The sequence below is a fragment of the Cryptomeria japonica genome, chromosome 3 (assembly GCF_030272615.1).
Source record: "Cryptomeria japonica chromosome 3, Sugi_1.0, whole genome shotgun sequence".
NCBI classification, from domain to species: Eukaryota; Viridiplantae; Streptophyta; class Pinopsida; order Cupressales; family Cupressaceae; genus Cryptomeria; species Cryptomeria japonica.
In genome coordinates this window covers 651,071,183-651,099,170 of record NC_081407.1, presented here as the reverse complement: position 1 = coordinate 651,099,170, position 27,988 = coordinate 651,071,183, and the positions used below count along the sequence as shown (strand labels likewise).

At 36.4% G+C, this 27,988-nt stretch overlaps 1 protein-coding gene across 1 annotated transcript in view; it reads right to left on the bottom strand.

Annotated features, from left to right (window-relative positions):
• LOC131037984 (ABC transporter D family member 2, chloroplastic) overlaps nt 1-11,218 on the bottom strand; it is an 88,336-nt gene extending 77,118 nt beyond the window's left edge. Inside the window, exons 1-3 of the mRNA XM_057970251.2 lie at nt 10,880-11,218; nt 8,530-8,716; nt 8,159-8,226 (exon numbers count right to left, since the gene is read on the bottom strand). Of these exons, the coding sequence (XP_057826234.1) occupies nt 8,159-8,226; nt 8,530-8,716; nt 10,880-11,113 (489 nt within the window). The 5' untranslated portion in view covers nt 11,114-11,218. The remainder of the gene's footprint in view (nt 1-8,158; nt 8,227-8,529; nt 8,717-10,879) is intronic.
• Nucleotides 11,219-27,988: the final 16,770 nt, after the last annotated feature.

The window sequence follows — 27,988 nt, the reverse complement described above, 5'->3', positions numbered from 1 at the left end:
GTCTGCCATGTATGTGTAGGGTGCATAGGGGTGTAGCCTAAAGTCCGCCCAAGCATGCCAAGTGATGAGAAGCCAAGTCTAAACTCCGCCATAGGTTAGAGAGCCATGAGGAGGTGTCTCCAAAGTCTGCCCAAGGTGGGAGAGATGATAGAAGTCTGCCCAAGTTGGGGACGCCACCAAAGTCCGCCCAAGATGGGAGCTGCCACCAAAGTCCGCCCAAGATGGAGGTCATGTAGGAGCCCTCTCCCAAGTCCGCCAAAGTAAGAGAGCAAGGTAGGAGGTGCCAAGTTTAAAGTCCGCCAAGGGTAAAGAGAGCTATGAGGAGGGACCTTCAAAGTCCGCCCCATGCCTTAGCCAAAATTTCACCTTGATGGAGAGCCATGAGGAGAGACCTTCAACGTCCGCCCCATGCCTTAGCCAAAATTTCACCATGTAGGAGTCAACACTCAAGTCCGCCCCACCTAAGGAGGTCATGTGGGTGCTAAGGCCCAAGTCCGCCAAGGTTGAAGGGGGCCATTAAGGAGGCCATGTAGGTGCCAAGCTCCAAGTCCGCCATGCTGATGGAGGTCACATGGGTGCTAAGGCCCAAGTCCGCCAAGGTTGAAGGGGGCCATGGAGGAGCTCACTCCCAAGTCCGCCATGTTTGAAGAGACCATGGTGGAGCTAAGCCTAAAGTCCGCCCCACTTTGATGGAGGTCATGTGGGAACAAGGGTCAAAGTCCGCCCCAATGCCTTAGCCAAATTTTCACCATAATGGAGGCCAAGGAGGAGCTCTAGCTAAAGTCCGCCATACCTTGGAAAATATCCAAAAGTGCGCCAAAATTCAAGAAAATTGGAAATTCAAAATTTAAAAATTTCACCAGGGCATTGAAAAGTCAAACACAATCAATATGATGTCATAAAAAACTTATCTAAAATTTCGAATTCGAAGACCAAAATAGAAAGTTTTTCAAAATGGAATATTGGAAGATTAACAAAGATTTCGGACTTGAAAGTCAAAATGGAAAGTTTCTAAAAAGGGAAATTCATGGATTGTCAGATATTTTCCAACCTCAACCAAAATAGAAAGTTTCCAGAGAAGAATATTGGAGGATTAATTAATATTTCGAACTTATAAACCAAAATAGAAACTTTTGGAAGATATTTTCAAAATTGGAAACATGACCAAAAACTTTCCGAAAGAACTGAAGATGAAATTAGAAGTATTTTTTTAAAGGTTTCTACTTGAGAATTTAACCTTGCTTACAAATACTTCATTTTTAACTTCATTATTACATCAACAACTTCGAAATTACTAAGGAAAGCTTGGTAAAAGTTCAGTTCGAAGATCATCTGGACAAAGATTTTGACATTTTTGGAAGCTGGATAATCGCTTTAGACCAGATTTTTCGCGGATTTTTGGAGGACAATCAAGGCATGAGAAAGATTATTTAACCTTCACTGAAAATTTCTGAATATTTTCGAGAAGATTTCTAGCCCTGTTTCTGCACATTCGAAGGTGAAATCAGATTCATAATGCAGATTTATGAATTTTTCTGAATATTTTCAAGAACTTGAGAAATATTTTTTCAAAATTTTTTGAAAAAAAAAAATTTTTTTTGGTTAAGTTTGAAAATTTTTGAAAGTTTTTAACACTTGATGGTGACTTCAACCGGCCTCAAGGTTGAGGGTCTAGAGGTGAAAATTCAATTTTTGTGGCTAAATATGAGAGTGAAAAATGGAAAATTTTCCAACACTTAGCCATTTCGCGGCCCCGTTATTTTTTTTCGAAATTTTGCAAAAATTTTCTAACTTAAAGTTTTCATCATTCATCTGCAGGTCTTAGACACCATGAAGTTCTAGGTAGATAAAGATGCTCCTCCAGAGTCAAGGATGACTTCAAAATGGAAGAACGTCGGCGACACCAACCGCGGACACATCAATTTGAGGGAGTTCAAGAAGCGAATGTTTGGTCTGGACAACCTTGTGCCTACCATCATTGCACGAAAGATGATGAAGAGCAGTGTGTACATGCTGTTGGCTTCCTTCCCACCATGCAGTGTAATGAACTAGTGGTTGAGTGTGCCAAGCATTACAACCCCACCAACAAGGACATCATCGCACATGATGGGAGGATACTGGCGAACATCAGTGATGAGGCCATCAGAGAGGCCTTCAGGATCCCGAAGTATCACAACACAATGTATAAGGCTAAGGACGAAGCAGACAGTCTGTATCAGGACCACTTGGAGGAGTACGATGCCATCATTAATCATTCCTGGCTGGACAAGCTAAGGAAGGGAGCCTCCAAACTTCAGAGGAAGAGCCTAGTAAGGGCATACTTCAAAAAGGAAATAGAAGCAGGATCATCATAGAGATCGCAGTTGGAGTTCACAGGCAAGGTTCATCCGGCCATGAAGATAGCCAAAATTTGGCTAAGTATGGGAAATGTTGAAGGCATGTCAGGGTATCGAGAAGAAGGACATGATCACAGCGAATGCTTGAACAACTTGATCCCATCATTTCATATTTGCAAGGGGTTATCCAGAGCTTTTTAACCCTCCTCCCACACAACATAAATTGGAAGCTGAAGGCAGGATCGTCACAGAAAACACAGATGGAGTTTCGAGCCAAATTCAGAATTGAAGACAGGACCACGAGCAAGGTTCGTCAGAGTATAGAAAAACTTCACGAGGGGTTTTCTTCTCCAAATTTGAGGCACTTGAAAGAATCTCAAGGCATCAAGAAAGAAAAGTTCTCAAACTTGGTGAAAATATGGAAAAGTTAGATGAACTTCCAACTTCTTAAAGGATTTCATCTTCGGAAGGAATTGAAAAATACAAGCTCCCAAGCAGAATTAAATGGTGACAAGAAGGAATCAAATTTCCATACTTAGACAATTTCTTGACACAAATTGGAAAATTCAAGGAAGACATTCAACACGTTAAGGTGGCGCCTCATCATTTTCCAACCAATCAGATCGCTCCAAGTCAGCATGTCCAGGTTCGATGAACCTGACTTATCCAGAAGCTTCTAGAAAGGCACACTTCACAATGCAACAACCTTCTATTTTCATTGATGGTTCATATTTAGCAAGAAGGACAAGTGTCCCAAATGTAATTAGTTGAGGGTAGTTAGTTTTGGGAAACCCTAATTAAGGTTTATAGCCTTCAATCTGGGCCCTTGATCACTGTTTGATCTCAGCCGTTCGTTTATTTTTTAAAACTATATAAGGCTACCTCCTCTCATTTGGAGAGGGTGAGGTTTTTGATGTATTGTTGCTTAAGGTCATTTCCAGATAATATATTGCATGTGCACTGCTTTGTAATCTCTATTATTTGAATGATTTGCATGGTTTCAATTGCCTCAACACTTAGTTAGAAATAATTTAGATTTGCTTTCATTGTTGTTAATTTGAATGAAGGATTTGATAAGTATCAATTGATAGTGTATTTCCGCTCATACTTTTGGTAAATGGATGATTTCCATTCTACCGTGCAAAGTTAGTCTGAGCCCATCCCCTATGCATCCCAACATCTCGATCATAAGCACAACCCATTGAAGATTGCATCGGCCTTGTGTAGTTGTCCCTAGTGTGGCGAAGCAAGGTTTGGTTTCTCGAAAGCACCCAGTTGATACCGTCTCCGAAATTCGTAGGATTAGAGTAGCCTTCCTAAAACCTATCTCTTTTTCCCTTTCTTTTGAAAGTCTAAATCCCAGAAAATCCCCCCCAAAAAAGAAGAGCGTAAATTGCTAAATCCATCTAAGTTCAGCAGTTCAAAAGAATACTTGTCAAACGTAAGTCCCCCTTGAAATTTCAGCATACACTACCCAAGAAGCTATTCCACTAAAGTCGCTTGTTCGCACATATAGACCTTGGAATCAGTAGTGATTTTTCAGGAGAGGATAGAATACCTTCAGGTATCCTATCTTAATGTTTGGTAGATGATAAAACAGACACCAACAGGTAAAAACATTAAATGCTTATTGCAAGTTATATAATTTTTGCTTTTAAAATTTTAAATAATCGTTAATCATCATTTAAAAACAATTAAAATGGGGCTCACTTATTAAATATTTCGATTTTAAGTCAAAATTGAGCCTCCAAGGGAAAATCGACTTTAGTTGGGATTAAAAAATCCCATTAAAATCAATTAAAATGTCAAAATAATCCCCACAAGGGAAAATCGATCTTAGCATGGACAAAAATCCATACAAAATTTCATCAAAATGCACATAAAACACTCCAGGGGAAAATCGATGGCAATCTGGACAAGGAATCCACACTCCAAATTCACTTCATTCACAAAAAACACTCCCTGGTGGAAAATCGACCTCAGTCTGGATGAAAATCTGTACTCGAAACTCATCAAAATGCTCTCAGTGGAAAATCGACTTGGGTATGGACTGAGAGTCTGCACAAAAATCTGCATTAACTTGTCACAAAACATCTTGGTGGAAAATCAACCCAGGCATGGAATCATCCTCAAAGTTGTCCGCACTATAGTCCGCACTCCAGTCCACAATCCTGGTGGAAAATCAATGGCAATCTGGAAAAATCCTGACACTTAGCCAAATTTTAGCACTTCCAAGGGAAAATCGACCCAGGCATGGATAAACAATGGTGGAAAATCATAGCCAGTGTGGATTTTAGGGGAAACCCATGTGTAGTGTGGATTTTGAGTGGGGGGAGAAAAGGGTGGGTAGTCTGGAATATGAGGGAAAAAGCACCTCTAGCATGGAATTTGACCTTCTAACCCTTGGAATATGAATTTCCCTTAGGAATTTGGCATTTTAACCACTCAAAATCGCTTAGAAACTTCAAAATTAGACTGGACTTAGGCAAATTTTCCCAAAAAAAATGAGTGAAACGCTAGGAAATTATCGGGATAAAATGCAAAAAAACAACTCCAAAAGGTCTGGGAATACCTTGGCACTTTAAAATAACTGATGCGCATGTTTAAAAACACGTTAACGCTCAAAAGGTTAACACTTAGACAAAATTTAGGATCATTAAAATATGAACGTTTGCAACTTGATCCTATAACTTCAAAAACCCTAGACGGCACTAAGCATGAACAAAACTTCGAGACTCGGCACGAGAAACACAAAATTGCCCACTAAGCAGCCAAAACCCTAACCTAACAACGCAGAAAGCAGGAAAAAATGGGGTCCCCACTAGCAATGGGGCAATGTGTGAAAAGGTCACAACAGGTCTCTATGTGCAATATTACATTACGAGGTTTCACAAGAAGGCTTGCAAGGGATAAATAATGTTACAATGCACAATATTAATAAGCTTCAGCATTGAGCATTGTACCTTGCAAGATCCATTCGGGTTTTGGTTCATTAAGTATAATTTTGTTTGTTAGAAAAAAAAAATTAGCTTTATGTTACTTATACCACATGCATAAAGTTGGTTTCTAAAGAGAAAGTAGCTATCCCACACTTACAAAGTAAAAAGTTCACAAGGGTGAAAGTGCCTAGGCTGTAAGAATGTTATGATTTGGGATTGTCATGCCCCCTCCTAAAAGTCCCTGCGATTTCTTTTGAGAATAATAAATTGATAATAAACTGTATTTAAAATTCAAGTTTGAATTTTAATAAAGGTCAAGGGGCATGTGAAAAGTTATGTCCATCAAAAGAAAAAGGTATAAAGAAATACCAACCAAGGAGGAGGAAGAATAAATAAATGGAATATATCTTATATTATCTAATTATTACTCCTTTGGAGCATGGAACTGCAGTTCAATCTGACATGAGGACGAAACCCCTTTAGGTCTCGAATTAGAATATGAACCTGAATTAAATTACTGAAATAGAGGATGAAAACACCTGATTCAAATATGGGGCAATCTCACCCAAAGATTGCATGGAAGTTTCATGTGTTAGACAGTTAGAATTGGTGTCAGTAACTAGTGTACAATTTTGGAGATCTTTCAAAATCATTCCAATTAGTTGTAATTTGTTGCAGATTTCAGATTAACTTATTAGCCACTTCTGAAGATAAGTCTCGGTCTCTGAGCAGAATTCTAAATATAATACCAAATTAAAAATCAAATATATTAAATGAAATTCCTGAACTGATTTCATTCAGAAGCAATAAATATTAATTGTTTATATATAAGTTGAGTAGAAAATATCATAATTGTGTGCTTGGTGTTTGATATATATGAAATTTTCCAAATGGGATATTAAAGGGAAAGACATTTTTTGCATAGTTCACAACTTCAGATGACTATGTTTGGCCAAGAAAACAACCCTACTGTCCTAGATTTGACTTCAGTTGGCATCCTTACCTGCTCACAAAAGCTATCTTTTATTTAATGTAATATTCATCTATTTTCAATTGTGTCATTGTTTTTGTTTTCTTTCTTTCCAGGGCTTAGAAAAAAAAATTCAGTTATGATTTTTTCAGCAGATGCAGGTTTGATTTTCACTTGTAGCAATTACATGGTTTATTTTTACAGAAACTTCATATTTAGTTTCTCCTTCCACAAGTTCAGACGTCTTTTCAGATTTTGAAAATCTCCTGAAATGAATCAATGTATTTTCAGCAGTTTCATCTTCAGATTCAGCAGTGATCAGTTTAGATCCCAAATAATATGAAACTGCTCTTGTTTTTCAACATAGAGGATGAATACATAGCTCCTTATCCCATTCACTGTCAAGAAGAAAAAGAGGAAACAAGGGATAGTTGTTAAGGCACCTTCATTTTAAGAGAGGTGCTAAATATATCAGCGAAGAGGATAAAACAAGAGATGAGAATGAGGATGAAGCTTAAGGAGAAGAGGAAGCCCAGGATGAGAAAGATTAACTGGCATTGATACACCCAAAAAGAATTCATTAAAATCCTAGGACAATTATTCTAGCTTCATATTTTTCTTCATTTTGATATTTTGCATGATCATGCCTCTCTCATAATTATAAGCATTACTTACCCAGTAGCTATTAGCACTTTACATGTGATATGCCCACTTAGGAGTTCTACAATATCACTTGTGCCTTCACAATCAATCAATCCATCTGATGCTGATGGTTATGGCCCCAAGACAGACTGTATGCTAGATATTTAACCCTCCGAAACAAATGCATAACTTAAGATAGCCGATCACCTTGAAAAAGGAAATTTGGAAACTAAAAATATTTGTCGATGTTATGACATTTCAAAAGGAGTCTAAATATCTTGAAATCTGTAATAACAAGGATTATTGAATGGAAGGAAGCCGATACATAACAACAACTGAGCCTGATTGTATTTGAATCAATATTTCAGACTCCTGGTAATGAACAGCATATTGTAGCCATCAATGACCTGCCTGCAACTGCTATCCCCCAATGACCCTCAATTGTGTCATCTGCATGAACCCGTGCAATGAATTTCTTCTATCTAATGTTGAATCATTACTACCACATATATAGACCGTTGTTGGATTCAGATATTACAATAGGTGGCATCTCTTTCAAACTTTGACTAAAACTCTGAAAATTTCTAGCTCACACCACTTTTCAGGATTTCTTGAAGTAACAAATAACACAAAGATACTTACTTGTATTGGGGGAGGACTGGCAGGATAGCCAGGGGAAGAGGCAGGGAGAGGAGAGGAGCAGCACTAAACCTTAGACATAACAGCTCCCAACAAATAAACACATTTTAGGGCTTTCTCTAGTTGCTTTCCCTGTGTAGATGACACTAGGCAATGTGATTACTTCAACTTAATCACAGTTATATCAGGTTTATGTCATTTGGCACATTGACCATTATGTTTTAGCAGACGTTGAGGAGGGGGAAGTGCAAAATTTTAGATATAATAGCTCCAACAAAAAAAACTCATTTTAGGGCTTTCCCAAGTTATTTGTCCTGTACTTGACTGACAATAGGCAATGTGATTAATTCAATTTATATTATGGTTGTATTAGGTTCAAGTTAATTTATCATGTTGACCATTGCGTTTTAGAATAGGCTAAAAAAAAGACAAATTCAGTTTGACAGTTGACCATTATTGAATCATATTCATATAAACAGGGAATATGCAGATGACAAAAAAATCTTGTGCTAAGAATAAAAATAACAGACTACTGGGAACGAAAGGTTTCTGAATGGAGCAGGTTTTTAAAATATTTCCTTGATTACATGGTTTGTCGAGCAGTACCTACAAGAGTGCAGCAATATGCTCACCGGAATTCCTCCAGCAAAAGCCCCTAAATAATACAGAAGTTGTTTTGTGAACTGCTCCTGGTCCTTGCCTGGAAAAATACCAATGAAGGAACAAGGAAAAATCAAATATCTTAATCCTTGTATGCAAACCAAAACATGAATTCAATCAACATCTGATTAGGATATTTTAACAAGGACAAGAATATAGCTCAATGTATGCAAAAATAAATGTGGTATCATAAGCCCACCATCTAAATGCATGTCTTTTGAATCATATGCTAATTGCAGGCACACAGTACATGTGTGCTTACATAGACATAAGTAATTCAAAAAAGGAGAAGAAAGAATTGAAAGAATAAGGAGTAAAAAAGTGTGAAACATTGGTTACTTACTGGCTAGAGCATTGTAAAAATCTCGTCCAAGGAAATTGAACCCAACACTGATTCCTGTAGTGGCCAAGGTGAGAGCAAATACACTACCAAGTCTTAATCTAGCTTGAACTTTATCATCAGATGTCCAATATGGTGCAGCAACCTTCCAAAACCTATTGATAAGTGTTTGAAGGTCTGAACCTTCTCTCTGCCAAAAAGCAACTCTATTAAGAAGCCTCTAAGGAAGTAAAAGAAACACAAAAAACAAATATGCAAGTCTCTCTGAGTTATGTTAATAATATAAAGGTCAAGCTTTTCAACTTGCAGCACAGATCAGATCAAGAAAATTGTTATAAAAGTACCAAGAATAATAGACAGCCTTTACAATAGTTAAGAGACCATAACAAAATTCAGGATGCCATCCCCATTGGGAAAATTGTGACGCACAGTTCACTTATGAAATGAAGCTGAATAAAGAACTTAGAACCAGGGAGCGTAATAAGTGGAAGATTTCTATAAAATACGGGCTAAACTTCTGAATAGGAAGTGACTGTCTGATACCACAACAATTAAAAGTTCACTGTTCAGCAAGATGAGCAAGAATTTTCTGAAAATCATCCACAGACATCTTATTACCGTCAAGGACAGCCCTTTAAACTGCAAAAGAATAATGTTAGCAAAAGTATACAGGGGTGCTAAGGTCAAAGGTTGAGAAAAACAAATGATGAGATAACCAAGTAGAGATATCAGTTCAGACTGCAACATGGAGCCATAAACTGTGCATATGTAAATAGCATGCCGTAACTAGATTTTTTTTTATTCTAAGAATCTAGAACAGAAAAAAGAATTTTGAGGTACCAAATATGTCATATGAGGATTTTATAGTCATACAATCAATTCCAAGATGTGCATTTTTTAAAAATATCAAATTTGAGATGAAGGCATTTTTATTAGAAGCTTGTAGGAAGGGGATTAAATTTTTGGATTTTTCAACAACAGATGAGAAACGGGGAGGCTGAGCAAGCAATAGACAAAATTCTAAATCAAAAACAGTGTGGAACCTAAAATAAATATATAAAGGCAACATCAGTGAGAAAGACAGCACACGGATGGTGTAGCTTGAAAGGCAATTCCTCAAAACACAACACCTGAGAAAAAATACAAAGAGAAAGGAATTTCAAATCCCTCTTGAAAGATCAAAGTTCCCAACGACAGCAGTGAAATTGACAATTTTCAGCTTTCCCAAATACTGAAAAAGGGGATGTTAGAGATATTGTATTAAGTCCACAGATGACCAAAGAAGATCAAAGGAAATCAAAAAGTACAGAAAGTTAAACATGTAATTATGAGTCCTAACGAGAAAACTTCAACAAATAAAAATTTAAAACGCATTTAGGGCAAAATCTAGATAGAAATAGAGCCAAAAACAAAATGAAGATAGATCCAAATATCTAGATCTTTGACAAATGCGAATACAATGCAAGTTCTGAATAAAATTTCTCAAAGAAAAAGGGCAAGCTCAGGGAAATGGGATAGTCCATGGCATCATAATTTGACAGAACAAAGTAACAAACAAATTAAAATACATTTTCATGTACATACTATAAGGTCACTACAATCTAGCTAAGCTAGCCATGATTATAAATATTGTGTCAGGTAAATTTGGCATCCATAGCTGAAATTGGAAATCCCACTAGAGTTCGGCATCCATAAATATTGTCCCAGGCCACACCCTTTAGCACCTTATTAGATGTGAACAAAAATTGAATTTCCATTTACTTTTTTTTTAAGGAATCATGAGTGACTTTCATGTGTAGTCTTTTCAAATGGAGTGAGTAACCTTGAACCACATTCTTATGACTCCAAGTGGTATTCAAGGATTATGCTCGAAGCTATCTCTCAACAGCTATTGTGGGTATAACGGGAAGTTGAATCCGGCTCATGCTGTTAGGAATACCTTCCTGGTCATTGCACCATAACCCCTTGGGCTACTCAATTCCCATTACCTTATCATCTCAGGAAACCATTATACTTTCTAACCTAGTTGCCTTGTGATCAGACAACATAGTTTTGAATAATCAATTTATATTCAGCCACATTACGTGTGGCAATTTAGACCGGTTGGATAAATGAAGAAATAAAACCCCAAGTTGATTGTACATTTGAAAAATCGATAGTTGAGATTTTCAACAGTTGTTTAAATTTATTTCTTTTGAAAACCGGGAACTACAATGTGCGTCTACTATATCTATAATTAAGCCCGGTGCGTGTCCCATGACTTGAATGTTTTTAACCTATCAATTATATATTTAAGTAGGTAACTTACAGGTGATTGTACGTACGCTGTACATAATTTGGAAATGAGGAGTACCTTCTTTTTAGACGGAGGTTGATCCAATCCTAAATCTTCAGGCAAGTCTAGGCTACTGTTAAGCTCATTTCTGACTCGAATCCTTCCTGAATTTTTGTATCCTGGACAGGTGATTCCCTTGTATCTGCGGAGCTTAAAACTAGCCAGAAGACTGTGAAAAGAAAGATTTGAGGATAAAAATGTGGTGGCATTAGTCGAAGTGAAAGTTGGGTATGTGGGCAAAACGAAGACCATCCTGTTCTTTGGAGCAAGAGTGAGCTGAGAAGTTTGAAGACTACACACATGGGCGGTTAGCCAGTTCTTAGTTAAAAAATTGTTAAGATGTTGGCTTTATGCCCACCACACGTTATGAGCCCAACGGATTTATCCTTATGATCTTTGTATAATATAAGATATATTCTTATAATTGATATTTAAGTCCCTCTGTGCTTATGTGGACACTTCAGGGTTTTTCTGTGTGGCGGTAATTCATGCAGAGGAACACCTTGATTTGAACCAGATTTTCGTTGTCTTTTGCGTTGACAAAGATTAAATATACAAGGGAATGGAGAATGCTTCGTTATTCATGATGAGTGATTGATTTTTTTATTTTTAGTGTATAGGCTTTAGGGGAAGAGCATCAATAGATAATATAGTTTCAATAATTTGTCATGTTGATTCTTAATAGCCATCATAGTGAAAACACCATTAATAAATTTGTTTTGTATTAATAACCGATCATTTTTTGTAATTAATTGGTCCATTTGTGCACAACTATTGGAACATTTGTCCTATTTGTGCACCACTATTGGAACATTTGTGCACCACTATTGGGACATTTGTCAATAAGTACTAGCGATTTTGAGTTGACGGTTACTGGAACATCTTTAGTTAGGTATCAGGCGACACTTTGAAATATGTACTTTTTGACCTTTGTGCGCTAACTGATTCCACGGCGTGCATTGTTACTACCAGAAGCCAGATCAATAGTTATAAGTAGTTAAGTTGCATACGAAGACAACTAAAAAAAAAAAATCAAAATATGATGTAATGTTTAGAATCTGTGGGTGCGCAAAGTTAGCTATGATGGAACTAGTGCTCTTCCCCTAGTGGGGGTTTTTTAGTCTAGAAAATTGTCGTAAGTCAGAAAACAGTTGGAATTTTTTTCCAAATGGCAATGGGAAAGTTGTTGTTGTCGCTTCCACATTTATTAGCAGTCTTTTTAAGAAATTCAATCTTTACCTCTAATGTTGCATCCAATCTACATTTGTGGCATGACATTTGTTAGCGGGCAAGTAAATTGTACCATGCTAGCACTGCCTGCATCTACCTCAAACTAATCAGCAAATAAACTCTTTGTCTTCATTTAATCATATACGGAATGAAACAAAAGTTGTGGTATATTGGGAAAGGCATTTTTGAACCTAGGAGTTATTTTAATCTGCATTTCATAATTAACCCTTGGCGAATGAAAAGGAATTTTCGTTTTCAAGGTAAATGGTTTTCATCATGTTCAAGGTTTTTTAAACTTCTCTCAATTAACCATTAAATTGCATGACCCCATTAAGCCAATTGTGGTGTGTTTGGGAAAACACTATCGAGTCTGGTGGCTATTTTCAACCCTACTCTCAAACGTCATAGAAGCACAAGTAACTGTTGCTTACAAATTAAATGGTTTTCATTTTATGTTATTTTATATTTCTCTCAACTAACCATTAAATTTTGTATGGAAACAAGAGAGAATTGTGGTGTGTTTGGAATTACGTTATCAAATATGGTTGCTATCTTCATCTGCATTTGGGTTGCTTTGTCTGCTCGAAAGGGACATTATTATCAAACCTCAGGGAAGGACAAGTAATTTTTGTTGGCATTTGCATGGAGATTGCATTGATGAACTATTATGTTGTCATTGATGTCAATTATAACCGGTAATGATGTTGTTATGATATTGTTTTGCAACCAGTAGGTGAGCTAGTGAAGGAAACCGGTATTACTTGAGAAGCAGTGAGATCAACCAGTAACCCTACCTGTTGATGTGCCAAACCCTAACCGATGGAGCTTTGTGAATCAGTTGTATTGGTTTATGATCAAATGATGAATGGTAATGATTATGCACATATGCATGTTGTATGTGAAGAGTTTCAAATGGTTTTTGGCGCGTAGAGATAATGATCTTATCTTGAGAATGAGCGAGTGCATTGCATGAAGTGGAAATCGTGTGATGAGTTACAAGGATCGATGAAGCGGTGATCAAGGAGCGGTCAAGGTTGTCTTGAATGATGTGCAATGATTGCTATGTAATCCAAAGGTTATACTTGAACCGATTTGTTTGTAATTTCTATGAGATCCTAGGTTTGTGATGTGTTACCGACCTATTGTTTTGGTTATAAGGTCGATTAGTTGTTTTGTTGTAGTGTTGGCAATTTTGGTTAAGTGTTAGTGTGATTGGTTGCCAAACCAGAAGGTGTATCTGCAGTATGTGTGAAGGCAAATAGGAGCATGAAAAGGATATGATCAAGCAGAGTAGTGCTATTCACCATATCAACAACCCCTGTTGTTCTCTAACAATTACAACAGTCAAATCCCTTAACAAGGTAAGCTCTAACAAGCTTAGTGCTATCTAAATCCTCTAACCAGGCGATCCACTAGCTTGGATTTCAAATCCTCTACTAAGGTTACTCCTAACAGGGTATTGCTTCTAATAGGGCATTATAGTCAATCCTTTAACCAGGTGGTCCCTAACAAGATCTGTTCTTAACAGGACTTTTTGTAAAGCTTTAACAAGCTTGGCTTCTAACAGGGCGAACTTCAAAAGAGTTTACAATAATTGTGGGTATTCATCCCCACCATGGTTTTTCCCATTTGGGTTTCCACGTCAAAATTATTGTGTCAAGTGGTGAATGTTTTTGTGGTTATGTTTACTATGGTTAATTTGCTTAACTGCTAAATCCACTTAGATATGATAAGATGACTAGCAGTAATCTAAAATGTGCTTTTACTTTTGTCAATAAAGTATTTGGATGTTTTGGTTAAAAGGTTTGAGAGTTTGAGAGTTGTTATACTGTTATTTTGATATGTCAATCAAACTGGTATACTATCAATGATATTGAAGTTTGTAATTCAATGTTTGAACCAATTAGTTCTGAGTTTGACTTGGGAGGTTGTTTTTGAGTTTGGTGAAAGTTTAGTCAGTTTTCTATCTACTGATTCAAACCCCCCCCCCCCCACCTCTCAGTAGTTTTCTGGATCCTTATTGATTCATCATACCATCAAGTTTCGCTTATGAATAAGTGGTTTTCATATTTTATTGTGGCTTTGTTTTGGTATTTTTGTGAACTAACCATTAAATTGCATGAAATTATGATGTATTAGGAAATAAGTTATTGAATTTGTTTACTATTTTCATATGTGTTTTCGTTGCTTGGTCTCCTCAAAATGGATGACATTCTCAAACCTCGTTGAAGCACAGGTTGTGATGTCACCCCTAGTTTGACCTCGTTAACCTAGTTCTATGTTTCATTTATGCATACTGTTGGCATTGTATTGTCATTGATGTCAATCGGTATGGGATGTCATCTGGTAAGCAAGCTGATATGCAAGATATTGTTACCTGCATTGGATATTGTTGGCATGTTGATGTCAACCAGTATGGGATGTCAACCGGTAAGTTTGTCAACCAATAAGCAAGCAAACCCAATAAGTACAGTCTGATATAACTTGACCTAACTGATAGAATAGTGAAGTGCACAATATGAAGGTTAACCGGTTAGTGTATACTGGTAGCATGCTCGGTCGGTGACCAAAGTTGAACCGACATAATCAAGTGAGTTGGATGCTGACAGAAATGTCAAGTGGACTCCAAGTGGCAAACGTGCATTGGGTAGGTGAATGGTGCGTCAGTAAGGTAGCTGCCAACTAAGTCCATATTAAAGTCGACTACGAAAAACACAAATTGGTCGTAGAGGATTGCGGCTCAAAGCAGATCGAAGGGTAGAGATTTGATTCTTTGACATCATGATTGAAGTAGGATATTTGATCGTCTAATTGATTTGGAGAAAGAAACTGCTAAATCATTTATTGATCAATAAAATCAAGACTGATGAATAGAGTCGAGTTTACAAAATATAGTAAACGTTCATAGGAAGAATAAAAAATATGACAAAGCTTTTTGTTGTACTATTTCAGGTTGTTGATTCAGGAAAGATGAGATCCAATCTGATTTGGATCAAGGTCGGTAAAGAAAACCCTAAGCGCATGAAGTTTGAGTTTGTCTTTTGGCGGGAAAGCATATATATAAATATCTAGATCAAAAACTAAAGGGTGTGCTGAGAGAGAGTATGTTTGATGAGAGATCTATGATACAATGAATCTTTGCGAGGCAAGAGTTGATCAGTCTGAGTGTGATAGATAATATTGAAGAGACTGAGTGTGGGAGAAGAACCAATAAGGAAGGTTTAACCGGCAAGGGTTAAGGTAACCTGTAAACTGTTATAGAGTATAATAGTTTGTTAAACCAGTAGTTTCTGAACCGGTAAGAGATCAACAGAGAGTGAAGGAGAGCAAGGTGGGTTTCAGAGAAGATCCAGCAAGGCTGAAATTGAGTAGATAGAAGATTCAAAAAGTAATAATAGAAGACCGGTAGAACAGAGAAGCAGTAATACAGAAAAGAAGTTTAACCGACAAAGTGAATAGTTTCTAGGTGTTACAAAACTCATTTGTAACCAGGTTTTTATCATTGTATTGAGTTTATATCTCATTGTATTTCACTGAGTTGGTGTTTGGTGCAGGGGTTGGTGCTCCTTGAGTTGGTGCTCAGAATAGAATAGGGTTTGGTGCTCCTTTGGGTAGGTGCCCATAAATTACTAGGGGTTGGTGCTCCTTGGGTTGGCGCCCTAAACATTGTAAAACTATTACTTCTTTGCGAGGTTGGATTGGAGCAGTAGATCTCCAGCAACATTTCTCACTGAGGTTTTTCCCACATTGGGTTTTCCTCGTATATCTGGTGTTGTGTGATATGCTCTTATGTGTGATTTCTTTTTATTTCTTCCATTATCCTACCGGTTGCACACATTGTTATATCATCGATTCACCCCCCCCCCCCCTCTCAGTGATATCTTGTGTTCTACAATTGGTATCAGAGCATTAGGTTTCTTGTTTGTCAAAGATTTCTCTAGCATGGGTAGATTATGGTTTAAAAACACAATGGCAAGGAATGAATCCTCCTCCTCCAAAGCTCCCATGTTTGATGGTACCAACTATGCCTTCTGGAGCAAAAGAATTGAAACCTATCTGTCCTCCCTAGGTTTTGATGTTTGGATGTTTGTGCACAATGGGTATACTATCCCTAATATTCCTCCTACAGATCCAAATGCTAAGAAGGAGTATGAAAACAATGTTAAGGCCAAGCATGATATTCTCAGTGGACTGTATGATAATGAGTTTTTTAAGGTCATGCATTAGTCATCCACCAAGGAAACTTGGGATAAGTTGAAAAGATTGTTTGAAGGAGATGTCAAGGTCAAGGAGGCTAAACTACAAACACTAAGAGGTCAGCTTGAAGGCTTGAAGATGAAAGATGAAGAAAATATTATTGATTATCTTCACAAAATTGATGAAACGGTGAACACTATTAGAGGACTTGAAGAAGATATAGCTGATGAAGTGATTGTCAAAAAGGTACTTAGATCACTCACATCTAAGTATGACACAAAGGTCTCTGCAATAGAAGAAGCCAAGGATCTGAAAACCTTTTCAATAGATGAGTTGTTTGGGTCCCTAACTGCTTATGAGACGAGAACAACCAGTGAAGGAGCTTCAAATAAAGAGGTTGCTTTCAACTCCATCAAAAAGGGTAAGGAAGAAATTACTCATGGGGAATCTAATAAAGACTCGGACACAGTGGTAGCAAACTTTTTAAGAAATCTTAAAATAGGATATGGTAAGTACAAAGGAAAATTACCTCTCAAATGTTTTAATTGTGGTAAAAGAGGACACTTTGCTTCAAAATGTCCCTATAGTGAGAATGTTGGAGAGGAGCAACAAAGCACCAATAGACCTTTAGGTAAGGATAAAAAGAATAATACTTACCGATAAGATAGAAGGAGCTATTGGAAGTAGAACAACCTGTATACTATTTAAGATGATGCCACATATGAAGAAAGTGCCTCAAAAAATGACTGATGTGAGGATGAAAGAAAAACTAATCTCTTTATGGCACTAGATGAACTGGTTGATGAAGATAATGAAGATGAAGACATTGAAGTTGAAGTGGACCTGGAAGGTGAGCTCATAAGTGCTCTTGAGGAGTTGAGTAAAACAATAAAAGATCCCAAGAAGGTTAATTGTGTTGCTACTGAAGAACAAGACCATTTGAAGCAATCCCTAGATGAGCCCAAGAAAACAATTTCTGATTTGACTCTAGTTGGAAGAGGCCAAGAGGATATGTGAAGTTACATCCTCCAATTTGATAAAGAAAGAGAAGGAGCATCAGAATTTGGAAGAAGAAAGTGTAAGGTTCGTAAAGGAGCTTGAAAAGACTAAAGATGAATTAAAGATGAAAAGCAAGTATGAGGGCAGGACTAAAGCCTTAGACAAAATGTTGAGTTTTTAGAAGCACTCAAAAGATACCAGAGGTTTAGGTTTTGAAGAAGGACAGAGTTCAAACAACAAAGACATCTCCTGAAAGGAGATACAGTTTGCTTCTTCAAGTGAGAGTAAAGAAAAGCAAACCTTTACTGTCAACAAAGCTACCGAGAAGAATACCTATGATGAAGCTACAAGAAATCTGCCTGTGAACCAGAATGCTCAGAACCAGAAGGCTTACTCTCTATACTGGAATGCAAACCATAAAGGAAAGTTCAAGATTGATGAAGAGGGGCTCACTAAATTCAATAGAATGAGAGGAAAACATCTGGTGAGACAAAGGTTTGTCGGTCCAATGCATCAAGACTAGTATGTACCCAAATTCCATGGTTATTGTTACCGGTGTAATAAGTTTGGTCATAGAATTGTTAATTGTAGTTTGTTGTGTAAGCCCCCTACTAGTTTTGAAAGTAGAAATTTGTTTGTTGTGCTCTAGGAGATGAATGTCACTTGTTATCAATGTAATGGTTTTGGTCATAAGAGTTATGAATGTAGGAGAAGTCGATCGACATCCTACAATAGTTTTTCAAGTCCATCATTCAATGTCAATGTGAAATGCTATCATTGTCAAAATGTTGGCCATATTGTAAAGCATTGAAAACTCAGGACTTCAAAGCAAAAGAAGACAATACCAGATCAGAAACCAAAAGAAAAACTAGAGCAGAAAATTGCAACTGACAAAAGAAGGAAGCCAACCCAATTTGGGTTGAGAAGGATAAGAATAAAGCAGAATCAAGTCTAATTGTGCATACTACCCTGCATGCAAAAAGAAGAAATTTATGGGTTGTAGATAGTGGATGTTCCAATCACATGATCAGAGACAAAAAGAAGTTCATCAAGCTTGATGATTGGAATGGAGGTTCAGTGAGGTTCGGAGACAAGTCTTCCATCAAGATAAAAGGCAAAGGTACTCTGAGAATAGATGACAAATTAAAAGCACATGATGTATACTATGTGGAAGGACTAAAACATAATTTGCTAAGCGTGAGTCAAATGTGTGATAAAGGATACAAATTCACATTTAACTCTACCAGTTGTCAAATAAGGAAGGATAGTACCAGACAGATTGTTACAAAAGGTAAAAGGATGGAAATGTGTACAATCTGAAGGAATTCTTTGAGTCTCAATGCAAGATGAGACAAGTAGATGAGAGTTGGTTGTGGAATAGAAGATTAGGCGATATAAACTTTGATAATCTGGTTAAGGTGAGCAAGAAAGGTTTCGTGAGACATATACCACCAATTATCAAACCGGCAAGTACTTTTTGTGATGAATGTCTAAGAGGCAAGCAAACTAAGGTAACCTTCAAGATTAAAGAACATAATACCTCAAGGCCCTTAGAACTTGTGCATACAGATTTGTGTGGTCCAACCAGAACAAGAGCTTTATCCACTGAAAGATACTTCATGTTGTTCATTGATGATTTCTCAAGAATGACATGGTTCACTTTTCTACATGACAAATCACAAGCTTATGAGAGGTTCAAAATATTATGGAAGATTGTTGAGAAGGAAAGTGGATGCTAGTTGAAGTGTTTTAGATCAGACTGGGGTGGTGAGCTCACATCAAATGAGTTTATAGACTACTATGAGAGGTATGGAATCAAAAGACTATATTCAGCCCCAAGAACACCACAACAAAATGGTATTGTAGAAAGGAAAAACCGGACTGTCAAGGAAATGGCTAGAACTACGTTGAATGAGACAAACATACTGGATATGTACTGGAAGGAAGCAATACATACTATTGTATATACATTGAACCGGGTTAAACTGAGAACAAATAGCAAAATGACACCTTATGAACTGTGGTATGACCAGAAGCCATCAGTTAAGTATTTCAAAGTGTTTGGAAGCAAATGCTCCATCAAGAGAGATGAAGATAGTTTAGGTGGTTTTGATTCTAGGAGTGATGAAGGCATCTTCTTGGGTTACTCTACTTACAACAAAGCCTACAAATGCTACAATAAAAGACTGAGAGAAGTCGTTGAAAGTGTGCATGTAAGAGTTGATGAAGATTTGCATGAAGGAAAACAAGCACATGTAAATCGGTATGATGATTCATGTGGTGAAGATGAATTTCATTTAGAAAATGAACCACGAGAAGCATCCAACAAGACCCCAAATAGATATGTGCAGAATAATCACTCAAAAGAGCAGATTATAGGAAATAAAAGTGACGGTGTACAAACAAGAAGAAGACTAGCTCGAAATAATAAACAAGTGAATTTATGCCTCATGACTGAAATGGAACCCAAAACATTCAATGAGGTTAGCAAAAGTGAGAAATGGATGGATGCAATGGAAGAAGAGTTGCAGTAGATTGAAAAGAACAAGACTTGGGAGTTAGTTTCTAGACTAGCAGATAAGAATGTCATAAGTACTAAATGGGTCTACCTAAACAAGATGAGTGAAGAAGGTAAGATTGTCAAGCATAAAGCAAGGTTAGTGTGCAAAGGGTTTCTCAAGTAGAAGGAATTGATTTTGAAGAAACACTTGCACCGGTTGCAAGACTTGAGGCTATTAGAATGTTCTTAGCATTCTTTGCCTTCAAAGGATACAAGGTATATCAAATGGACGCCAAGTCTTCTTTCTTGAATGGCAATTTAGAAGAAGAAGTCTACATAAAACAACTGGAAGGTTTTCTCTTGCATGATGATGAAACTTTTGTACGCTGGTTGAAGAAAGAATTGTATGGTTTAAAGAAGGCTCCAAGAGCAGGGTATTCAAGGTTGGATAAGTATCTTAAGGACCAAGGTTTCAGAAAGGGAAGTGCAGATAGTAATATGTACATAAAAGCATATGGATATTACTTGGTTATTGTTGTTGTATATATGGATGATATAATTTTTGGAGGCAACAAGGATATCCTATGTAAAGATTTTGCTGATCAGATGCAATCAGAGTTTGAGATGTCAATGCTTGGAGAGCTGTCATATTTTCTTGGTTTACAAATTTCACAACAAGAAAAAGGAATATTTATCTCTCAAACCAAGTATGCCAAATATATGTTGAAGAAGTTTCAAATGGAAGACAACAAACCAGTAAGTACCCCCATGTTGATCGGATGCAAGTTGAGCAAGGTTGATGAGTCACCAAAAGTGGATCAAACCTTGTATAGATCCATGATTTGTAGTCTGTTATACCTTACTTCCTCAAGACTGGATATAGTGCAGGCAGTATGTATGGTGGCAAGATTTCAAGTTGCACCTAAACAGTCACATGAGAATGCAGTTAGAAGAATCTTCAAGTACCTACAAGGAACACTTATTTATGGGTTATGGTATCCAAAGAAAGGAGATTTCACTTTACAAGCATACACTGATGTTGATTGGACAGGCTGTATTGATGACCAGGAAAGCACAATCAGTGGAGCATTCTTTTTAGGTGACCAATTAGTTTCATGGCACAACAAGAAGCAAGATTTAGTCTCCTTATCTACTATGGAGGCATAATATATTGTTGATGCTACATGTTGTTCTTAGGTGTTATGGATGAAGAAGAGTCTCAAGCACATTCAGATAGAAATATCTGATCCTATTTCAATCTGGTGTGATAACTCAAGTGCCATCAACATTTCCAAGAATCCAGTTATGCACTCAAGGACAAAGCACATTGCTATCAAACACCACTTTCTCAAAGAGAAGGTTGCATAGAAAGAAGTGAAGGTAAAATATGTTCCTACAAGTGAACAAGTTGTTGATATCTTCACAAAACCTCTATCGGTAAATACATTTGAATATCTAAGACACAAGTTAGGAGTTTTCTCTCTAGCTTTTTGCACTTAAATGTGTATGGAGATTTGTGGTTTAGGGGGAGTTCATAGCCATATATTTTTTACTCTTGGACCATATGTTGTGCTCAGGAGGAGAGTTTGCATCCCCAGCTTGTTTGTGATTTTCTTAGTTGTGTCAGTTGACTCTTCAATTCACAAGACTGGCAGAATTTTTAGTATCAAAAAGGAAATCAGGTTTGGGACTTTGGAAAGTGTCTATTCAATTTGTCCATCTACCAAAGTCACAATCAGCTTGACCAATAAATTAACCTCACCGAGGATAATGTGCTCCTCAGTCCATGTTTGTGGTTGTTTTTCAGTGTCTATTCAATTTATACAATAAAAATCACAAATTGACCCACCGGGTGAAAGGGACAAGTAGTCTGGCCTACCAGGAGATACAATATACTAGTTCATGAATTAATTGCAAAGGAGGAGACCTCGAAAAGTTGTCTTGGCCCTTTGTCATTGTTGTCAAAGGGGAAGAAAGTTAGAAGTGGTTAAAGTTAATAGGGCGAGAAAATTAACAGCTGGAAAAAGAACTACAACTGGAGATCATGCATATTGTAAGCTCGAGTTATGGAGATTAACCTGATAATATGGGTGTTGCCATCAATACTAGAGGGGGATATTGTTGGCATTGTATTTTCATTGATGTCAACCGGTATGGAATGTCAACCGATAAGTCTGCCAACCAGTAAGAAAGCCAATATGTAAGATATTGTTACCGACATTGGAGTTTATTGGCATGTTGATGTCAACTGGTAAGTCTGCCAACCGATAAGCAAGCAAACCCAATAAGTGCAGTCTGATATAACATGACCTAACTGACATAATAGTGAAGTGCTCGATATGAAGGTTAATTGGTTAGTGTATACAGGTAGCATGTTCAGTCGGTGACCAAAGTTGACTGACACAATCAAATGAGTTGGATGCTGATAGAAATGTCAAGTGAACTCCAAGTGGCAAATGCTCATTGGGTAGGTGAATGGTGCGTTGGTAAGGTAGTTGTCGAATAAGTTCGTATTAAAGTTGACTGCGAAAAACACAGATCAGTTGCATAGGATCACGGTTCAAAGTAGATCGAAGGGCAGAGATTTGATTCTTTGACATCATGATCAAAGAAGGATATTTGATTGTCTAGTTGATCTGGAGAAAGAAACTGCTAAATCATTTATTGGTCGACAAAATCAAGACTAATGAACAGAGTCGAGTTTGATAAATATAGTAAATGTTCATAGGAGGAATAAAAAAGATGACAGATCTTTTTGATGTACTATTTCAGGCTGTCAATTAGGAAAGATGAGATCCGATCTAATTTGGATTGAGGTCCGTAAAGAAAACCCTAAGCACGTGAAGTTTGAGTTTTTTTTTGGCGAGAAAGCATATATATAAATATCTAGATAAAAAACTGAAGGGTGTGCTGAGCGAGAGTATGTTTGATGAGAGATCTATGATACAGTGAATCTCTGCGAGGTAAGAGTTGATCAGTCTGAGTGTGATAGATAATATTGAAGAGACTAAGTGTGGGAGAAGAACCAGTAAGGAGGGTTTAACCGATAAGGGTTAAGGTAACCGGTAAACTGTTACAGAGTATAACAACCTATGAAATCGGCAGTGTCTGAACTGATAAGAGATCGACGGAGAGTGAAGGAGAGCAAGGTGAGTTTCAGAGAAGATCCAGCAAGGCTAAAACTGAGTTGATAGAAGATTCAAAAAGTAAGAACAGAAGACTGGTAGAATAGAGAAGCAGTAATACAAAAAAGAAGTTTAACCGACAGAGTGAATAGTTTCTAGGTGTTACAAAACTCATTTGTAACTAGGTGTTTATCATTGTATTGAGTTTATATCTCATTGTATTTCACTGAGTTGGTGCTCGATGCAAGAGTTGGTGCTCATAATAGAATAGGCGTCGGTGCTCAGAATAGAATAGGGGTTGGTGCTCCTTTGGGTAGGTGTCCATAAATTACTAGGGGTTGGTGCTCCTTGGGTTGGTACCCTAAACATTGTAAAACTATTATTTCACTATGAGACTAGATTGTAGAAGTAGATCTCCAACAACATTTCTCACATTGGGTTTTCCTCCTATATCTGGTGTTATGTGATGTGTTCTTGTGTGTGATTTCTTGTTAGTGCTTTCATTATCCTATCGATTGCACACATTGTTTCAAATTATTTATATCACTGATTCACCCCCCCTCTCAGTGATATCTTGTGTTCCACACATACAAGCTTTAATGTGATCTATTCAAGTGCTCATATATTTAAGGTGTACTGGCGATGCTTCTATAGATATGATGTGATAAGATTGTTCGGGTTTTGTATAGTGAGTTCTTGAATATTAAGATGCATAAGTATGTAGCAGTTGTGTTAAAGTTATGTTATATGGTGAAGTTGAATATTCTAGTTAGATTGAGGTTGATGTGATTTATGTCTATGTGCTACTCTTCTTGATTCACAACCTATGAGATATGATGTTCAGTGTTAATAATTATGTTAGAAATTAATGTTGACATTTATATTGTGTACAATCTATTTTCATATGTTTGAGCTTGTTGCTAAATTAAGGTGATGATGTTATAATGATTATTTTAGATGTTTTGAGAGATATGTGGAAGATATTATTCAGTTGTTTTTGGTGATGATGTTTAGTATCTAATGATGATGTTTTGTGATGCGATTCCCTATGGTCAAGATGAGGTGATGATTAGTGATGTGATATAATTGTTAATCCTTAGATGTAGTTCAATTGATGTTTATTATTTTGCAAATTCATAATGTCATTTCTTATATGATCCATGGATGCATTATTGATGCCAGTTGCGAGTGTCCAGGTACATGCCAATGGGTAATCAAGGTTGAGCTCTCACTCCTTAATGTGATTCCTCAGTGCGACTGATCCCCTCTCATATGGAGGAGATTGGAGCATATGTTAATGTTGTAGTTGTGTTTATTTTGTAAGTGTGAGCTTGAGTATGATTGTGGTATTGTGTTAATATGTGTAATGTCATTTTGGGTTTTTTACTCTAAAAGTGTTATGGTCTTGCGTATGATATCTTGTGGAAAATTTTATTTTCTATAATGTGTATTTCTAGGCCTTTATTTGACCCATTAAGCCTCCTAGAAAAATAAATTAAAGTCTCTAAGGGTATAGTATAGGTTTGGGGGTAATTTTAAAATATAATATTGCTAAATTAATGAATTTAACCCATTTTAAAATTGGGTTAAAAGTCATGCACGAATTTGGAAGGCGGTTAGAGAGGATAAGATTCCCCTCTCAACATCCTTTCTCCCAAGAGGTGGGAGACTTCTCTCAAGAGGCGGGAGAGAATTGATTGAGAGGTGAGGTGTAATAGAGTGGGTAAGTGAATGGTTTAGGTGAATGAGAAGTGGCATTATTCTATGGAGTGGATGGATGGAATGAAGAGTGGCTACTTGGCCTCCTCTCATCCATTCTCACATTCAAACCCTTTGGTTATAAAATAGGGTAAGGAAAGTGTAAGGGGGCCTTTTTGGTTATTTTTTTCTTCTTTTCATGAATTTTCGGATGGGGAAGAATGGAAGGTGAGAATAGAGATGGTTGGTTCAAGTGGTAGAAGACTTTTGTTAAGGTGAGTTATGTTCTCCAGTCTATATAGCTTGTATTGTTTTTCAATCTAGTGTTTGTATTTGATTTGGATCTATTGTTTGTATTGATATTTGATCTATTGTTCATATCCGATTTTAGTGTGGTTGTGTGTATGTTGGTAGGAAATATTGGGAATTTTGTGTTTGGAATTTTTGCTAAGAGTTTCTTCATGAATTTATTCACTTTGATTGAATTGCTCTGTGTTGTGTTGGGTTGTCAAGGGGTAGGGTGAGGTACTCCTAGGAAGGGGTATGAGTACCACCATGATATTATGTGAAATTGTGATATTGAAAAGAAGTATGAGTATCCATGGGCTTATATTGTGGTATGAGTACCACCTGACATTATGCGAAATTATGCTATCAAAAATGGGTATGAGTACCATCATGATATTATGTGGAATTCCATTTGATGCATGCACATGTTTATGATTAGGAGTTATAAGAGAAATTAATATATATTTTATTTTACCCTAAGAGGTGTTCCCCTATTGGAGGGTGAGAGACATACTCTCCTTGTGTGGATGTGATGTGTTAAACCCATAAAGTGATTTTGTGTGAATGTGTGACTTGATGTGATCTATATGTGGATGTTATTGTTGTAAATGTGTTGGATAAATGTTGAGTAATCTAGTGATTCAAATTCGTATGAGTGTAGCTAGGAGTTGAGACTCAACCCCTAGCTTGAGGATGGAAAGCAATGATTTCCTATGGTTGGGAGGTGAGCTTCCCCATTGGCCTCTTTAGCTCTTATTGTGTTTGGCAGGTTGAAGTGGAAAGAGTGAAGAGTTATGTTGGTTTTGTGGAGCTTATTATTGTGCTGCAACATGTTCATATTTGAGTAAATTTCTATGACAGACTGTCATCGTTGTGCCAATATTATCAAAATATAATCTACATTAGTGTTTGATAAGCACTAGAGAGTTGAAATTGGAAGAAATTCTTGGATGTTGAAGTTTGGAAAAAGGATTATTTTTGATATAATATGGGAGTAGAAAGTGTTTGTTGAACTGGAGTTATTCATTGAGAAAAAGAATTTTTACTTTCTTGTTAAAAGTTTAGAACAATTAGAAATATTTGAAAATTATGATGTAATGCTGAATATTGCGTATGTTATATGAAGACTAAAGGAAAAATACGAGTTCTGATTGGGATAAATCTTCTATTAGTTGTGATTTAAATAATGCCATGTTAATGAAAAAAAATGTTGAGGATTAAATAAATCATAAATGTTTCTTTGGGGAGATGAAAATACTGTTGTGAAACAAAATATTTCCTATTTATTTATTTTCTTTTCATAAAAAATAATTCTTTAGAGTTTGAAATTGTAGAGGAAAAAGGAATTTAATACCATTGTTGAGTTTAAATAAGTATGTATGTTCCTTCTTCTTATCAAGTCAAAATGTTTATGATGTTATTTTCTGTAAGTGTTTTTAGATCTATAAATTTTAGAAAATCCATTTCAGATATTTTACAATATTCAATACAGTAAAATCAAAAGTATGTTTTATTTATTTATTTATTTATTTATTCTTTATTTTATTAATATCATATATAAGGTTATAAGAAATGTATGATAGGAATTCGGAGATCATCAAAGCAATATAAACATTAGCCTAGCTCAATCACAAAACCAGATTGCAATGATAACAAAACCTACAAACATTCAATAGAGATATGGAAATAAAACATTCAATTTAAACGCAAACCATCACAAATGCGGATGTCTCCTCCATGATTCTCCATTGTCCTTCTTTCTCCTTCAAATTGCTTTGTTTTGTGAATCTCACCTTCAAGTGCATAAGCATAATGTGAAAGCAAGGTTGACAAGACGATAGCGCAAGAATACTAGAAGTGTGATTGATTCAGGGATCTTTTGATTGAAGAAATTCATCCAATTTATAGACAAATTGGAGAGATGACAAGATTAGCATGAATAGATTTGAAAGGAAATTTCAAATCAAGGAGGACAAATATGACAAATTATGACAAAATTGACACTTTCTATGCAAGATTGAATGATTGACAAATTATGACAAAATTGACAAGGTTGCTATGCAAAATTGATTGATTGACAAATTATGACAAATTATGAAAAATTGAAATGTCATTCCCATGAAATTAGGAGAAATATTAGAAAAATAGGAGAAAATAGAAAATTAGATGAATTAGAAATTAGGAAATTAGAAATTGATGGAATTTAAGAAATTAGGAATTAGGAGAAATTAGTAAATTGGAAAATTAGGTAAATTAATTTATAATTTTTCATTCATTAATTAATTCACAAAAAGAGAGAGGAATTAATTGGCCAATTAAATAACTATTTAATTGTGACAAGAGGACTTAGGATAAATAAATTATTTAACCTTAGGAAATGAATTAGAAATGCAAGGACGACAATTAGCTCTTCACAAAAGATAATTGATGTTGATTCGATCATGATTCTGATTAACAAAAGGACCAATGCTGATAAATGATTGAGATTGGTTGACAAACTAGATTGATAAAGAGACCCAATTGATAGGCGCTAATTGACGAGGAACAATGACTAATTGCTCCAAATTGACAAGATTGAAAATGACAACGATCGATGACAAATCGATCACAAAACGACAAGATTGAAAAGGACAACGATTGATGACAAATCAATCACAAAACGACAAGATTGAAAAGGATAATGATCGATGACAAATCTATCGCAAAATGACAAGATTGAAAAGGACAACGATTGATGACAAATCGATCGCAAAATGACAAGATTGAAAAATGACAAAACCCTAATTCTATCATCGATTAGGATTGACGATGTCCAAAATGAAATCGAATTGACAATGTCCAAAATATGACAAATGAGCACGCACATTGATGCGACAGGATAAGATCGACCAAAATCACGACTGAAGATTATTATCGACAAGACCAAATTCGAAAGTGAGACAAATGAAGAATGTAGAAGGAGGAATCGATGCTCGCAAATGATAAAGACCAAGTGCGCAACATAGAAGAAATGTTAATGCGATGCAAAAAACCCTAAAATAAGGCAATGCGCAAATGTTAAAGTATGACTCAGCAAGCGTTGACCATTTT